This window comes from Drosophila ficusphila, unplaced genomic scaffold (assembly GCF_018152265.1).
Source record: "Drosophila ficusphila isolate 14025-0441.05 unplaced genomic scaffold, ASM1815226v1 contig_256, whole genome shotgun sequence".
In the NCBI taxonomy this organism is placed as follows: domain Eukaryota; kingdom Metazoa; phylum Arthropoda; class Insecta; order Diptera; family Drosophilidae; genus Drosophila; species Drosophila ficusphila.
The window spans coordinates 72,261-88,849 of NW_025064156.1; the positions used below are offsets into that span (position 1 = coordinate 72,261).

Sequence of the window (16,589 nt, forward strand, 5' to 3'; positions counted from 1 at the left end):
CCTCACTGAGCGTCACAGGACACTAGAGGCCATAGATGATGTCCGTCCGTCAGGCTCTAGTCAGCCTTAGCCCAGAGCGGCAGCCTCTAATTCCACGGCACGCAGAATCCACTCCTTTGAAGCAAGAGTAGTACCCAGAGGTAGAGGGTGCGACTTGTGCAATCGAGAAAACCATCCAGTGCGGACATGCGCACGGTTTCTCCGGATGTCTGTCGATGAGCGGTCCGCGTATATCAAAGGCAAAAAAGCTGTGTCTGAACTGCTTTGCACGAGGACATCAGCTACGGGACTGTGACAGCACTCATAGTTGCTTCACGTGCCGCGGCCGCCATCACACGCTTCTCCATCGAGGTAACGCGTCTCCAACGCTCTCGACTCCAACTCCAACTTCTTCGCCCAGGTCAAGACCAACTACGACCGCTCCAGCGACTACCAGTGCCGCAACCTCCACGGTGCAAAATTATCTTGCCACGGGTCATAGATCCGTCTTGCTGGGCACCGCCATTATTGACGTTTGCCATTTGGGATCAACCTTCAAGGCTCGTGCCTTGATCGACTCTGGATCGGAGGCAACATTCATGACCGAGCGGCTGTTCAACTTGATTAAGTTGCCTCATCAGATCATTCGAGCCCAAGTCTCCGGCTTAAGCCAAACACTGGCAGCAGAGTCCAAAAAGCTCTGCCAATTTTCAATTCGATCTCCGACCAGGCCTGGCCTGCAACTAGACGCGACGGCGTATGTCCTTCCGCAATTAGCTGGTCAACTTCCGTCCTGCTCAATTCCGCAGCATTTCCTACGGGAACTTCCCGAATTTTCTTTGGCAGACCCGAAATTCTATGAGAGTGCACAAATAGACGTGTTAATCGGGGCTGATCTGCTGCCTTCCATACTCCTAAGCGGCACCCGAGCAAACGTCTGTGGCTCTCTTCTTGGTCAAGAGACCATATTCGGTTGGATCCTTACCGGACCAATACCAGCTGCTAGGCAAGAGCAAATTTCCGCTTTCTCCACTCGAATCTCCCATATATTTGATTCAAACCTGGATCAACTTCTCACCAAGTTTTGGGAGGTGGAGGATCTGCCAATAAAAATGGCAAAAGATTCCGATTTGGCTTGTGAGGAAAATTTCCTCCGGACAACCACGAGAGACTTTAGTGGAAAATATATCGTACACCTTCCATTCCGTGATCCAGAGAACGTAAAGTCCGCCCTGGGACACTCCAGATCCTTCGCGTTGGCTCAATTCTTAAGAAACGAGCAGCGTTTAAAAAGGGACAGCCAACAGAAAATGAAGTACGATACCGTCATTCAAGAATATCTTGATCTCAACCACATGAAAGAGGTCTTTCCTACCCATGATTCTGCGAGTTATTATCTTCCGCATCATGCCGTGCTCAAGCCGGAAAGTACGACCACCAAGCTTCGTGTGGTGTTCAATGCCTCCAGCCCTTCAGACAATGGGGTCAGTCTTAATGATATCCTTCATGCTAGCCCGGTCTTACAGTCCGATCTGACCATTCAAATTCTGAAGTGGCGATATTTCCGATACGTTTACAGTGCCGATATCGAGAAAATGTATCGACAGATCTGGGTAGACCCGAAGCATACCCCGTTCCAACGCATTTTATTCCGAAACAGCGAGGGGTACATTCGAGATTTTGAGTTAAAGACGGTAACTTTCGGGATTAATTGTGCGCCCTTCCTGGCGATACGAGTCCTACAACAGCTGGCGACTGACGTGCAGCTCAGCCATCCAAGAGCGAGCAAAGTCATTCGTAATGCAATGTATGTAGACGATGTCCTTTCGGGAGCTGACTCTGCTGAAGATGCTCAGCTCACAATAAAGGAGTTACAGAGTGCCCTAGACTCCGCGGGCTTTCCGTTAAGAAAATGGACGTCCAACAACAAAGAGGTGTTAGCTCATATCCAAGCCGGTCATCTTCTGAACAGCGATTTCCTTGATCTCGACACTGAAAGTACAGCCAAGACTCTCGGTGTACGGTGGAGAGCGACGTCCGATGAGTTTTTCTTCGTCCCCCCAGATCTACCCACAGAAATCTCCCCCACAAAACGCCAGGTGCTTTCCCAAATTGCCAAACTGTTTGATCCAGCAGGCTGGCGCGCTCCATTTGTTGTGTGTGCCAAGATCTTTATGCAAGAGATTTGGCTTCAGGAGCTGGGGTGGGACGATAAGCTGCCATCTGAGTTGTGCCAAAGGTGGCACAGTTTTCTTCAGAGCTATTCGGTCCTTGATCAGGTCCGGATTCCAAGATGGGTTTCCTTTCGCCCAGAATTCCGCTTAGAGCATCATGGATTTTGTGATGCCTCGCAGAAAGCCTACGGCGCTGCGATCTACGTGCGCGTAGAGATGGGACATACCACGATGGTACACCTGCTCACCGCCAGGACGCGTGTTGCGCCAGTCAAAACTGTGTCGCTTCCTCGCCTAGAGCTGTGCGGAGCTTTACTGCTAGCCGAAATGGCTGAAGCGATTCTTCCCAGCATGCCGATGCTGAATTCGAGCCTCCACTGCTGGACCGATTCCACCATTGTGTTGGCATGGTTAGCAAAACCAGCTTGCCATTGGACTACGTTCGTTGCCAACAGAGTGACGAAGATCACTCAGTCCACAGAGGCAGCCAACTGGTCGCACGTTCAATCCGAACATAATCCCGCTGACTTGGCTAGTCGAGGGGTAGCCCTTCCAGAGCTTGTCGGTAGTTCTCTCTGGTGGCATGGACCCACTTGGTTGCAAAAGCCACGCAGCCAATGGCCTAGCCAGGGGACCGACCTTCCCGTGACCGAGATCGAAAAGCGAGCAGTCAAAGCCCACGTAGCATATATTCCGAACGAAGATTTCCTTGATCGTTTTTCCAAATTGGATAGAGCGTTGCGGGTCCTCGCGTATGTCCAGCGTTTTATCAATCGGTGCAAGAAACAATCGCCGCTTTCAGAGATCCGTCTGGAGGCCAAGGAACTTGTCGCCGCCGAACGGCTCATGATTCTCTGCACTCAGCGCAGGTATTTAACGAACGAGTATCGCTGTTTGAGTCAGAAGCTTCCGGTGCCCCCTTCCAGTTCGATCCTCTCCTTAAACCCTTTCCTAGATCAGGAGGGGCTGATAAGGGCATGTGGCCGTGTCACAGCCTCTGAAAGTTTGCGTTACGATGAACGACACCCGATAATCCTCCCGTACGAATGTTCACTCTCTCGGCTTCTGGTAAAGTTCACCCATCTCATTACGCTACACGGGGGTAATCAGTTGGTGGTACGTCTCACCCGTTCCAGATATTGGGTTCCGAGAGCTAAAAACTTGGTGAAGGCAGTTATCAATGCCTGCAAGGTCTGCGTGATCTACAAAAAGAGATTGCAAAGTCAGATGATGGGAAATTTGCCAAGAGAACGAGTGTCATTCTCCCGTCCATTCACGTACACGGGTATGGACTACGCAGGGCCCTTCGACATAAAGAATTACACTGGCAGAGCCTGCCTTATTACTAAAGGGTATGTGTTGGTTTTCGTTTGCTTCTCCACCAAGGCTATCCATTTGGAGCCTACTTCAGATCTGACGACCGAGAAATTTCTTGCGGCATTCGCTCGGTTCGTATCCAGAAGAGGGTGTCCTCGCCAAGTGCAGTCGGACAATGGGAAGACCTTTGTTGGCGCTGCCACATTACTGTCCCGAGATTTTCTCCAGGCCGTTAAAGAGTTTGTGACTGATGCGTATAGTCATCAGCAGCTCGACTAGCATTTCATTCCGCCAGGAGCACCCCATATGGGAGGCCTATGGGAAGCTGGTGTCAAGAGCTTCAAGGCATTGTTTTATAAATGCACAGCTACGCGGAAATACACCTTTGAAGAACTTGCCACTCTGCTAGCGAAGATTGAAGCTTGTCTAAATTCCAGACCGCTATCTCCCATGTCAGAGGATCCCACTGATCTTCTAGCGTTGACACCAGGGCACTTTCTTGTCGGCGGCCCTCTTCTATCCATAGTGGAGCCCGAAGTAAAGGGAGAATCTAAGACCATATTAAACAGGTGGCAACACTTGAAAGCGCTCCATCAGCAATTCCGCGCTCGATGGAAGGATGAATACCTAAAAGAGCTCCACAAGCGCAACAAGTGGAAGTGTCCCACCGAGAATATGCGTGTCGGGGACATGGTCGTCATCAAAGACGACAATCTGCCCTCAAATGAGTGGCGACTCGGTAGAATCGACTCCGTCCTTCCTGGAGCCGATGGCAATGTCCGCGTAGTCGACATCCGGACGGCGCGCGGCATTGTCCGGCGTCCAGTAGCCAAAATTGTTCTCCTTCCCGGAGAGGCTCCCCAAACTTCTACCCAGTAATCCATACTTCGTTGTCCGTAGTCCGTAAGGCCCGAATCTTTCCATTATAAAACATCTTCCTGTGTTTTTTTTCTTTTTCATGATCCAACGCCGACATCCGTAGACAATGGCTCCGCGTAAGCAGAACGCTCAAGTGTTGGAGAGCAGGCGGACTCGAGGCACGCAGTCCTACCGGTGCCGAGTCTGCCGGGGGATCCACCCTCTAAAGAGGTGCCAGAGGTTCCTCAAGCTGAGCGCGGAGAAGCGGCTACGGGCAGTTCTGGTTAATAAGTACTGCGCAAATTGCCTTGCCCACGAGCATTCGCAAGGGGACTGCCGTAGCGGTGACCGGTGCAGAACGTGCGATGAGGAGCATCACACGCTGCTCCACATCACCGAGCCTTCCAAGCCTTCCAAAAGGGGCTCCGCTTCTCAGCAGCGTTCGCGCCGGCAAGATCCGCCAACTCGCAGAGCTCTTGCTTCTCCACCGCGCTCAGCATCCTCGACACCAGAGCCCTTGACTCGCGCACGCGCGCTGCTCCGACGCTGGCAACCCTCCTTCAACACCACGTCGTCAACGTCCTTCCAACGGCTTTGGTCACCCTGGAGGCGGGTCCGAAGATCGTGGACACCGTGGCTCTCATAGACCCCTGCTCGCCTCAAAGCTGCATCGACGCCACCCTGGCGTCCAGCCTTCGTCTGCCGACCACCAATGTCGGAAAGGAAAGGGTGTGCACGGCGATCCTCTGATCGAAGGTCGTCGAGGGAGCTGCGTTGGATGTCGTCCTAAAGATCGAACCCGGCGTCGGCGTCCGCACCCCCATCCGAGCGATCGACGAGTCTGTCGTCGGCCGCTACAAGGACCTTCCGCTGGCCGACAAGCGGTTCTATCTGCCGGCGTCGATTTCCATGGTCCTGGGTGCGGATGTCTACGCCAAGGTCATCCAACCAGGATTCCACCTGGTCGCCGAGGGATTGCCGGTGGCCCAGAAGACCATCTTCGGCTGGATCCTGTCCGGCGCCTGCAACCAGGGCTAATTATGTTGCAACGCCAGCGGTTGCAAGGGGGGCGGAATGTTCAGGCCTCTCCCGCTCTCCCTCTCCCGCAGCTTCTCCCCACACCGCACTCTCCCTCTCCCGAAGCTTGGAGCATGTCGCGCTCGGCCGTCCAGGCTCTCCACTCCCCGAGCGCGAGAAGTCCCCGCTGCGCCTCCAAGCGCCTAGCTTAGAATAGCTTAAGTTAGTTCCAATACGTCAACGCACTGAATAAACGCCCGGCCGGTCCGCGCTATACCCGAAATTTCCAAGTACTTTTATTTTCGCGATCGCCGAGTGTGGTTTTTTCTCGCCCCCACAGCCTACCCCGCCAGCCGTCGCTGACCAGGAGTTTTGCTGCCTTCAAGAAGGACGCCCCGCCACTTCACTGTGCAACGGTACGCGTTAATGGCAATAAATAAGCAGATTGTTTTTTTTATAGGAAAAAATTACAACAAAAATTAAAAACCTACTAAATAGGTTTCTCTTCACTTAAGTGCCTTGTAATACACGACATTTTTTGTTTTATTATCAGGCGCAAAAACAAACAACGCAGATGGTTTTCCGACCCGTGAACATGCCACGTATAATTGACCATGTGAAAAACATGGATGTTCTAGATTTAAACCACAAACTTTTAAGGATTGGCCTTGTGATTTGTTGATGGTCATGGCAAATGCAAGACGTATCGGAAATTGAATTCTTTTAAATTCAAACGGCATATCGGTTGTATCATCGGTATTCTCGGTATGAGAACTTCCTCACCTTTGAATTTTCCTATCATTATCGTAGCGTAAATTACATTGTTCATTAGTTTTCTAACCACCAAACGCGTACCGTTGCACAGTTTTGGTTGGTTTATGTTTCGAAGCATGATTACTACGGATCTAACCTTTAGACGTAAATTATGCGGTGGTAAGCCAGGCACGTCCAAAGAGTTTAAAAATTCAATTGGATAGTTGGTGGCTTCATCTGTATTTGTGACGCAGTCAATAGATTTGAATGAATACATTGTTTCAATGATCTTATTTTGAATTATGTAGTTCAGGTCGTCAACATCTTTATTCTTAGCCGCTAAAATTGCTCTCTCACTCAACCATTCCTTATTTTTGTAGTTAGAAATAATGTTTGGAAATACATTGTTGATAAGTTCCTCTTTTGATGAGACAAAATTACAAAAATTATTTGGAAATGATATTAATCCGCTCGATTCATCGACAGGTACTTGACCATTGCCGATAGTCAGCAATTGCTTCGAGAAATCTTCAGCAGATGTATCGTTAAGCAATGTAACTCTCATGTTTGACGATTTCAGGCAAGCGTTTATTTCGTCGGCAGCCGTAGATCTTGGAATTACTGGCAGTATTTGGCGGAAATCGCCAGACAGTAAAATCATTGCTCCTCCAAAACATCTCGAGTCATTCCGTAAATCCTTTAATGTTCGGTTAAGTGCTTCTAATGCACGTTTATGCGCCATTGTGCATTCGTCCCAGATGATGATTTTCGATTCCATTAAAACTTTGGCCATTGCTGAGTGTTTTGCAATATTACACGTTGGTTCTTCAATAATTTAAAGATTTAACGGTAATTTTAATGCTGAATGAGCCGTTCGGCATCCTTCTAACAATGTGGCTGCTATTCCAGAAGAAGCAACTGCAACAGCTATGTTGGATCTCGCCCGAACAGTTGCTAAAACTAATGACATAAGGAATGTCTTGCCAGTTCCACCAGGGACATCTAGGAAATATAAACCACCATTTTCTTCATCGATTACCTTCATTAATGTATCATAAACTTTCTTCTGTTGGGAATTCAACAGGGGTACATTCGTTTGAACTAATAAATTTAATTCTTGGTGATCATATTCACGTTCCCGTTCTAATTCTCGATTAAATGCCTCATTCATTTCACGATATGGCGCTGGCATTCCTAACCTGATTAATAAAGTAAAGCCCGATGATGTATCTCCTCATTCATCTCAATGTCGTGATTTCTGGAACTGACACGAATTTGATGTAAAATATCTTCTGACATATTATCCTTGTATTTGTGCCACAGGTTACATGGGTTTGAGGGAGTACATGTCGAAATTATGATAGCGAATAATGTGCGTATCTGACTTGGAGATGCAGAGATAATGGCTTAAGCTATTGTCGTATCCCAATGGGTATCGTTTTCTAATAAGTTCAATTCTTCACATGCAGCACGATATGTTGGGAATATTACACCATTAACAGTTCGTAGTGTCTCAAATGATGTTGGCCCACGCACATTTACCAGCAACAACCGCAAATAGAAACATTCTTCATTCTTTGGATGAACTGTATACATACGACCAAGAGCATCAGTAGAACGCACATCTGGATACCCAGGAACCGCTTCCCCTTGTTTCCGTCTTTGAAATTTTTTCGATGAAGCATTCCAAGTATAATAACGTGGCATCTCCGAGTAAAACAAAGTTCGTGCAAACTGATCGCTTTGGCAGATTGCAAAAAAACTGGTCAATGTAGTTGCTGGAGGTGTTTCAGCACGTTGCATAGCATTCGAAGCCGTGAAATATACTCGTTGACCATTCTCCAGATGCACCGCCAAATGCATTACAGTAGGATGTCGTTCGTGAATGGCAAATGCGAATATACGCCAAATAGCTTCATTACTGTTCACATAACGACCAACTTGATAGCGAGAAATTTCATCGTTGGTATTCGAGGATTGCAATCCAAAAACCGCCATATCACTGCCTTTCGTGACATATTTGGAAATATATTTTATGGACTTAACTGAATTGCAGTATTCAACGTTGCAATGTGTCTTGAACGTTTTAGAAATAAGTGGCGAATATGGAACAATCTAACTGTTGTCGACAACGAAATCCATTCTTTTCACTTTCGTTGTGACAGTTCGACCGTTGTCATCTGGTGATCGACGCCGATACAGCGGATAACCATCATTGCCAGTGACAGTCTCCGCCGTTAATTTCCGTGGATATCATTTAGAGCACTTACCATTGACCATGCAAGGCGATTGGGGATTGATGGCACCACACGGTCCATGAATCATATTTGTAGTAATAACGTCATGTAGGTCTGGATTGACTTCATAATCAGGAATCTCGGCACATATAATATCATCTATTTGGTCAGGTTGAATTCTTTCCACTAACCAAATAAGAATGTGTGCGTGCGGCAGGCCTCGCTTTTGCCATTCGATTGAATACATCCAGCATCGAGTATCTCCAAAGACGCGTTGTTTAAATTTGATGTTTATCCGGGAAGCAGCAATTGAGTAATTTCTATCCATTTTGGATTAAAGGTAAAAGTAATAAAAAGATCTGGCCGACCGTTATGACGAACATATGTCATTGCATCTTATGCATATTCATGCATATGACGTGGACTACCAATGTACGTCGCTGGCAGAATAGTTAGTCGTCCAATATTAGCTGCATTTTCTTCAGTACTAACTGCATCACGTAAATGGATGTACTCATCAGAACGCAGTTTGGATTGGTTCAACCTAATGAATGTTAAACGTTCAGTTTCTATTTTTACATACATGTCAACGCAGTACTGCTGAAACAATCGACGAAACCGCAGCAAATAGTTGTCAGTATTTTGACGAATCATCAAACGATGCGTAATAATTCATTGAGCTAACTTTCTTTGTAGTTTCTTCACCTGAAATTAAAAATTTTATAATAAACCATTTCAAATGCAAATCTTAAAGGCAAAGAATACAGACATTAGCCATTTTTTTTAATAAGCATTATTTTAAATCAGTGTCTTTTAGAAATAAATGAAATAAATTATGATACTAATACTCACCATTCAATGGATTAATCATTTTAATATTAAAATTATATCCATCTTCTCCTTGCCAAAACATTAGCGCGTATTGCAATGCGTCATAAGATCGATGAGTTTCAGATATTTGTTGCAGTTGCCCAGTATTCACCAACAATCAGGATGGCGACTTCGTCTATTGTTGGAGCATTAAATGTCCTTTCGTGTGTTCCAGATGGTCGTTTATCTGCTTTTATGACAACTTTATAGTCATCATTTGGTATGCGCTCTAAAGCACTCTTAACAACCTGACCATCGCATGATGTTCATGAAGCAGACTGCAAGTTTTAAAGAATTGCTCGCTTCATCCCTTCATTGATCGCTGGACGTCGATCAAGTTGTTCTTCCATGTTGCCCATGAATATATTTGTAAAAATTTTTTTTGTGTATCTTCGAAAGGTAGTAATGATCCAATTCGATGGTGAATCTGCCCTTGTATCTAAGATAAAGTAAGTTATTCTTTAACTTATTCTATGTAATACAAAAAAAAAAAAAAACCTTAAATACAATACAATGGCTCAGGTGGCGGAGTCAACAATGGCAATTTAACTTTACCATTAAATCAGCATAATCCAGGCGTTTCTCCGGAAAACTTCAGTGCACCGCAATACTCGCAAACAACGTCCATTTGCCCAATGCAAACGCTAGGATGCAAGCTGTAATCAGTGATGCAATCGTATTGAAACGCTGCTCGATTCAAATCAGCACTTGATAAATTTCTTCTGCGTCGCAAATGATCTATTTCTTGACCTCTGTTGTAAGCTCGACGATTCTGCATTGTCAACCGAGCCGTATTACGGATTGCCTCTCTTTGCTCTGCTGATTGAGAAGCACGAAGTCGACCCATACTAACGCGGTTCTGTTCACGTTCAATGTTTTGTTCTTCTTCAGACCTTCCATTTGCAGTATTTCGTAGTCTTCTTACATTACGGCTTTGTCGGGAAAGATTCGATCGTCTTGGTCGCGGCATTATTAATTAAACTTCCTTTCACTTCAATTCACAAAAAGCACGAAAAACTTCACTTCACTTCAATTCACCAAAATCACAAATAACTTCAATTCACTTCAAAAAAATTGAGTTAAAATGCTATGGTAGTGTGTGCTTGTCAGTGTGATGAGGTAATAACTCAGTTTATATGCGATTTTTGGTATGTCGAACGGAATAAAAAGTACCCTAAGTTCTATTCCGGGCTCTAAGCTACCTTCCTACCAATTTTCAGCCAAATCTGTTCAGCCGTTCTTAAGGGGAGGTTCTTTTTTTTTTTTTTTTGAAAAAATCGATTTTTTTTTTTTTAAATAAAATGAAAGTTACATATGTTTAGAATATACGTGCCAAAGGATATTTCGATACGACGCGTATTTTTTGAGCTAGAGCGTGTCAAACATACCCATGTCACATGCGCTGTGGTACGCTCTAAAAACTTTAAACGCGTTTTTCTCGGAACCATGTTTTCAAACCTCTTGTCGCGCACAGGGGTCGTTCTATTGATCCGATTTCCTTCATTCAAAAAATTTTTGAAAGTATATACTTTTTTGTATGCCTTATACCTAAAATTGGCATAAAAATTGTTTAATTATAATTTTTAAACGAGATCGAAGTAAAAAAAAAAGTCAATTTTTTTTAAATGTCCATAAAATTGGTTTATTTATACCAAAATTGATTCTAGTTAGGTATAAGGCATAGGAAATTCCATCAATTTTAATAAATAATTTACATTTTTAATTTCGGTTCACTACCAGCGGCCCGACACTCGACAAAGCAGAAAAATAGAGGTCTACGAGATCCGCCATTTTGAAGCCGCCATTTTGAATTTCCTGAATATTGAATTTTTTTAAATCGTTAATAAACAACGAATCAAAAGTTCAAAAGCATAAGTTCGTATGTCTTTTCATTTTTCCGCAATTAATTCTCAAAGTTTGCTTAATTTTCGAAAAAAAGAAAAGAACCTCCCCTTAAGTTATAAGTGGTGTAACTAACACAACTTGCTTTTGTATATATGTATATATATATATATATATAATATATAGGTATATATATATATAGATTATAAAGAGGTAAAATTTGTTTGTTTGTTTGTTTGCAGTGAATAGGCTCCGGAACTACTGGTCCGATTTAAAAAATTCTTTCACCGATAGAAAGCTATATTATCGTGGAGTTAAATAGGCTATAATTTATTTTGAAAAGAATTAGGGATCCGTAAAAAAATTGCAATATTGTCGCATATAAAGTGAGTTGCTACCTCATCACACTGACAAACACGCTCCCATAGCATTTTAACTCAATTTTTGTGTTCACTGTGAAATTGTGAAAAAAAAGAATTTTTATTCAATTTAAGTTGAACTGTGAAAATTATGTGGATCGTGCATTTGAGGATAAATTCACCACTCTGTCCATAGTCCAAAATGCTTAGAGGACGACGTGCAAACATTGGCCGCAGACATCCAAACCAGCAGCCAGTATATTCACAAAACTTAAGCGAAGAAAGACAAATGAGCACATGGAGATCATTGGCATCATTCAATCGCTTGGCATTCCAATATGACCCCACTGCGAACTACAGTGATAATGAAAATTTAGATATTAGACCAATGGCGACAATATACCGATATTGCAGTGCGGGCTGGATTGTGATCCGCAAGTGGAAAAGTCAAACTGGAAAAGTGTTAAATCACCATCTTTCTATACTTCCATATATTTGAAAAATGTTGCAACATTGACTTTTATGTTGTTAAATTGTGTTGACCAGCGAAGCGGACACAGGACCTCTAGTATTTAATATGTTCATAGCCTGTTTGACATTAAAGCCCTTTTCTTTAAGTCCAGCTATGATCTCGTAAATAGGGACTGTTGCTTCGACGACTTTTATTACTACTTGTAGTCCTTTGAAACTTTTAAGTTGGTAGGTGTAGTAACTTATTTTTCCGTTGTCAAGGTGTTTGGCAACAGATCGGTAGTCTTGTTCGTTGTTCATTTTTGTTTAATTTATGTTACCCCTTTTAAAGGATTTAACATAGAAAATGTTTGCTCCTATTTGATCAGTTATTTTTTTTTACCAATTCAGAACAATTTACCTGACGTACAAAGATTGGTGGTGGCCTTAGTTGCTTGGTCTGAGGTTTTTGAGCGGTATCATCTTCTTTTGGGACACTCAAAATAGAAAATTGATTTCTTGTTAGCGCATTGTTTGGTGCAGTGGCATCAACTTTCTTCGTGACTTTTCTTTTAATTTGCACGTACCGATCGATTCCGGTTTGAATTAACGATCCATTAACATTTTTGTTATTTTTGGGTTGGGTATTGGCTAGCTTGTCAGTAAGGGCTGACGAAACAGAAACTGCAGTTGATGTGGTTGTTGTAGTGGTTGTTGTCGCCGCTAGTGTCGATGTCATCGTCTTAAACGATGGCATTGTGCCGGTCTTTGTTGTTATCAGCAGATCGGTGGTAATGTTGTAGGGGTCGGGGGTCGGGCATTGGGCACTTCACGGCTGTTTTTGTGATGCGTCGCTTGGAAATAATAAGGCGGGAGAAAGCGAGCGTGCTCACTCCATACTCACTTTTAGTGTTGCAGTTGTTGTTGGTTCTAACTCTTCGGCTCTTATGGAGAAGTAAGCGTTGATTCTAATTGACGAGAGCCGACGTTCGTCTTGTTGTTGTTGCCGAGCCTTGCCCATTATCGCTCTACGTTACAGAGCTGGTGCTCTTAAACGTTGGCTTTGTTTATGATCAGCTGTATTATTGTTTATTTTCGTAATTTGAACACAACTTGAAATAATTACATGGGCAACACGAGTACATGTACCCATGCGTTACCTCAGCGTCTTTTCGCGAAATGGAATTCGGCTATTTACGATGTATTTTTAATTACACGGCGGAGCGATATAAAACACGTCTGTTCTCATTGACAGTAGCAAGACTTCAATCGTATCTGGCATCGTTTCCTTGTGCTATTAGTCGGTAGATGAACATTTTTATGACCACGTGCGAAACATTGATCAGCGACGCCGCATACCACAAGTGTCCACGACGCGCACCAGTTGCGCACATCAGCCCTTAACAGCGCCGCCACCGCGTAAGTCACAGTCCTGTGACCGAGGGAGTACAAGGGTGTCTCCCATTAGCGAATTTCGCCCTGGAAACCGCTGGAAAAGAAGCTTGTAAGGAAAACGACCGTGTTGTTCGGAGTACAAAATAAAAGTGAATCTTTATTACAAAGTGATTAGAGAAAATATCAGTGTTCGTCAGAGTTCTGGCATGTTGGCGGTTTGTTGTTGTCCATCAGCGCTAGGGTTGCCGGGTCTGCTGTTATCCTGTGGCCAGTGACAGGAGTATGTTAACTATGGCATGTTAACTCCGGGTCCGCTGTTATCATGTGGCCAGTGAGAGGGGTATGTTAACTAGGGGTATGTTAACTCCTCCCCCCCCAGTCCGAAGAGAAGGCCAAAGAGGGGAAATGGCCGGATCGGAGTAAGGGTGGCCAGATGTACGCCAAGAACTCCGACGATATTTTAAATTTAACAATTTTTTATCAAAAACGGGTATCTTAATGTTAAACATGAGTGTTGTTTTGAAGGTATAACATGATTTATAAATGTTTTTTATCTAATGTTAACATTATATTTTGTTTTCTTATTAATTCTCTACGTTGTATTTGTTCCTTATTAAATAACAATTTGGGGATAATTCATTGGCTAAGGGGCTGTCAGCTATCGAGTTCATTAATGAAAGAGTTTTGTGCGTTTTTAAAGAGAAAAAACAAATTTCGTTGATTGTTTCTTGTTAATGTAAGTTTTTATATTACTTAGTTTGATAAATATGTCTTTGTTGAATAGTGTTTGTATATTGGAATATTTTCATTTCTTCTAATAAGTTTTACCCGTCGTTGTCATCTAGGTTTCCCGAGGTAGATTTGGGTATGCAACTAGGATGTATTTCTTTTTTACTTCTACCTGTTTGATATTGTTTGGTAGGGCTTCTAATGATACTTTAAGGGTTGGGCGGTCATTTAGTATGTGTCGGTGTTATCATTTGTTGTTTAAGCTTGTCATCCGGTGTTTGTAATTTTTTTAATTGTTTTTCTAATTTTTTGTTTATGTAACTTTTGACCTTTAGTTGTTAGAAGGGTGGTACCCTCGTCTCTATCTACTTTATGTAGTGAAAATCTAGGTGTTAACTTGTTTCTACGGTTTTCTTTTCTAAATACCGTATCATTAGTTTCGACTTGGACTGGTGTCTCTCTGTCCTCATTTAATTTAGTCAATCTCCTTTCTGTGGTCGCATTTAAATGTTCCTGTACTTTTGGGTGTATGTCTTTTCTAAATTCGTTTAATTTCTTAAGGTAATCGTGGTGATTGTCGAATGTTATTGTTTTATTGAATATGTGAGTTCTTCCGTGGAAGAGCTCGAAAGGGTATAGGAAGTGCTTGAGTGTATTGCATTGTTATATGTTGCAACTGCTTCTGTGAGTATTTGGTCATGCCCGCATTCAAGACGTGCTTCCTTTCTTTTGTTCATGATTATCCTGTATAGTTCGGTTAAGGTGGAATGCAGTCTTTCGTCAGAAGCGTTGCCCGTTGATTGTTGAAATGAAGTTGTATGAGCTCTTATTTGAAATTGGGATAAGAGGTCGTTGAATAAACTCCCCGAAAATTCCGCTCCCTGGTCGAAAATTATTTCCTTTGGTGTGCCGTAATGACTTATGAATTGTAACAGGGCGTCGGCGATTTTTATTGTATTCCTATTGCTAAGGGGGTAGGCTTGCGCTAGCTTGGAGAATTTGTCTACAATGGTGAGGTTACAAGTATTGTTAATGAAATATATGTCTATATGCACGACCGCCAATGGTCCCTCTGGGGCTGTTGGGGCTTGCAGTAATGGTCTATGGGGGTGTCTATCGTACTTGAGGGTTAAGCAGGTATCGCAATTTTTTATAATTTTTGTGATAATGTCTTTTAAATGTGGAAAATAAATGTCTCTTTTTAAATGGTTATATGTTTCATCTATCCCCCTATGATTGGTATTAAAGTGGTATGCACGAATTTTGTTTTCCTGGTCGTGGGGATTAGTGATATCGGTTAGCCATATTTTGCAGCGGGAAATTTTGTACAAGTCATTTTCGAAAAAATAGTTATTATAGGACTCTTCTATTATTTTGAAAATATCGTCTGGTGCAAATATTGCAAATGTTTTATTGGGCTTCAGGATTTTTTGAAGAGTGTTTGTAACGGAGTCGAAAGTATGCACGGGTTCTGTGATTGTGTGTCTTGTTTTATGTACAAATAGTGTTTCTACTTGTCTTGAAGTTGTTGAACCGGTACGAAATATTATTTGATTATTGAAATGATTTATTGGTTGTGAAACGATCGGTATAATTTGTGGGTCTTCGTTTATGTTTAAATTTGGCTCGATTCTGCTGAGTGCATCGGCAACTACGTTTTGCGACCCTTTTTTGTATACGACTTCATAGTCGTAAGACGCCAGGATAGTTTTCCATCGGAGTAGTTTTGGATTCTGGCCTTTCAGATTTTCTAGCCATATTAATGGCTTGTGGTCCGTGACTATTTTGAATCTACGCCCGAAAAGGTATGGTCTAAAATGACCTACAGACCAAATGATAGCTAGCATTTCTTTCTCTATCGTAGAATAGCGGATTTCCGTGTCCGATAATGTCCTGCTAGCGAAAGATATGGGTCTGTCATTAGTGTCTGGGCCTTGTGACAGCACAGAGCCAATCGCATAATTGCTTGCGTCTGTGGTCAACGTGAACGGTTTGTTAAAGTCAGGGTATATGAGTATGGGGTCGTTACAAAGAAGGTCTTTCGACGTTTCGAATGCTTGTTTAAATTCATCGTCTATTATTATAGATTTTTTTCCTTTTAACTGTCGCGTTATGGGTTTAGTTATTTTTGCGAAGTCCTTTATGAATTTTCTGTAATACCCTAATAGTCCTAAAAATGATTTAATTTCCCTAGATGTCTTTGGGCAGGGAAAATCCTTGATGGCTTGAATCTTAAGTGGGTTTGGTTTGACTCCTTCTTGGGTGACAATGTGTCCGAGGAAGTCGATTTCCTTCCTTAAAAAATTACACTTGCCCGGTTGGATTTTTAAATTTGCGTTTTGGAGTTTTGTGAAAACAGATTTAATATCTGATATATGTTTTTGGAGTGACGGTGAGAATACTATTATGTCGTCGAGATAGACGAGATAGACGTTACCGACTAAGTCACCTAAGACGTTGTCCATAACGCGTTGGAATGTGGCAGGAGCATTCTTTAAACCGAAAGGCATTCTCGTGAACTCATAATGACCATTTTCAACGGTGAATGCTGTCTTGCTTGCGTCGCGTGGGTTCATTTGAATTTGGTGAAAGCCACTTGCTAAGTCTAG

General features: G+C 43.1%; 1 protein-coding gene across 1 annotated transcript; it reads left to right on the forward strand.

The window, feature by feature from the left end:
• The first annotated feature begins 1,289 nt into the window (after nucleotides 1-1,289).
• On the forward strand, nucleotides 1,290-3,749 carry LOC122319852. The gene has a single exon (XM_043207652.1). It carries the CDS (start codon nucleotides 1,290-1,292, stop codon nucleotides 3,747-3,749), a length of 2,460 nt encoding a protein of 819 aa, XP_043063587.1.
• Nucleotides 3,750-16,589: the final 12,840 nt, after the last annotated feature.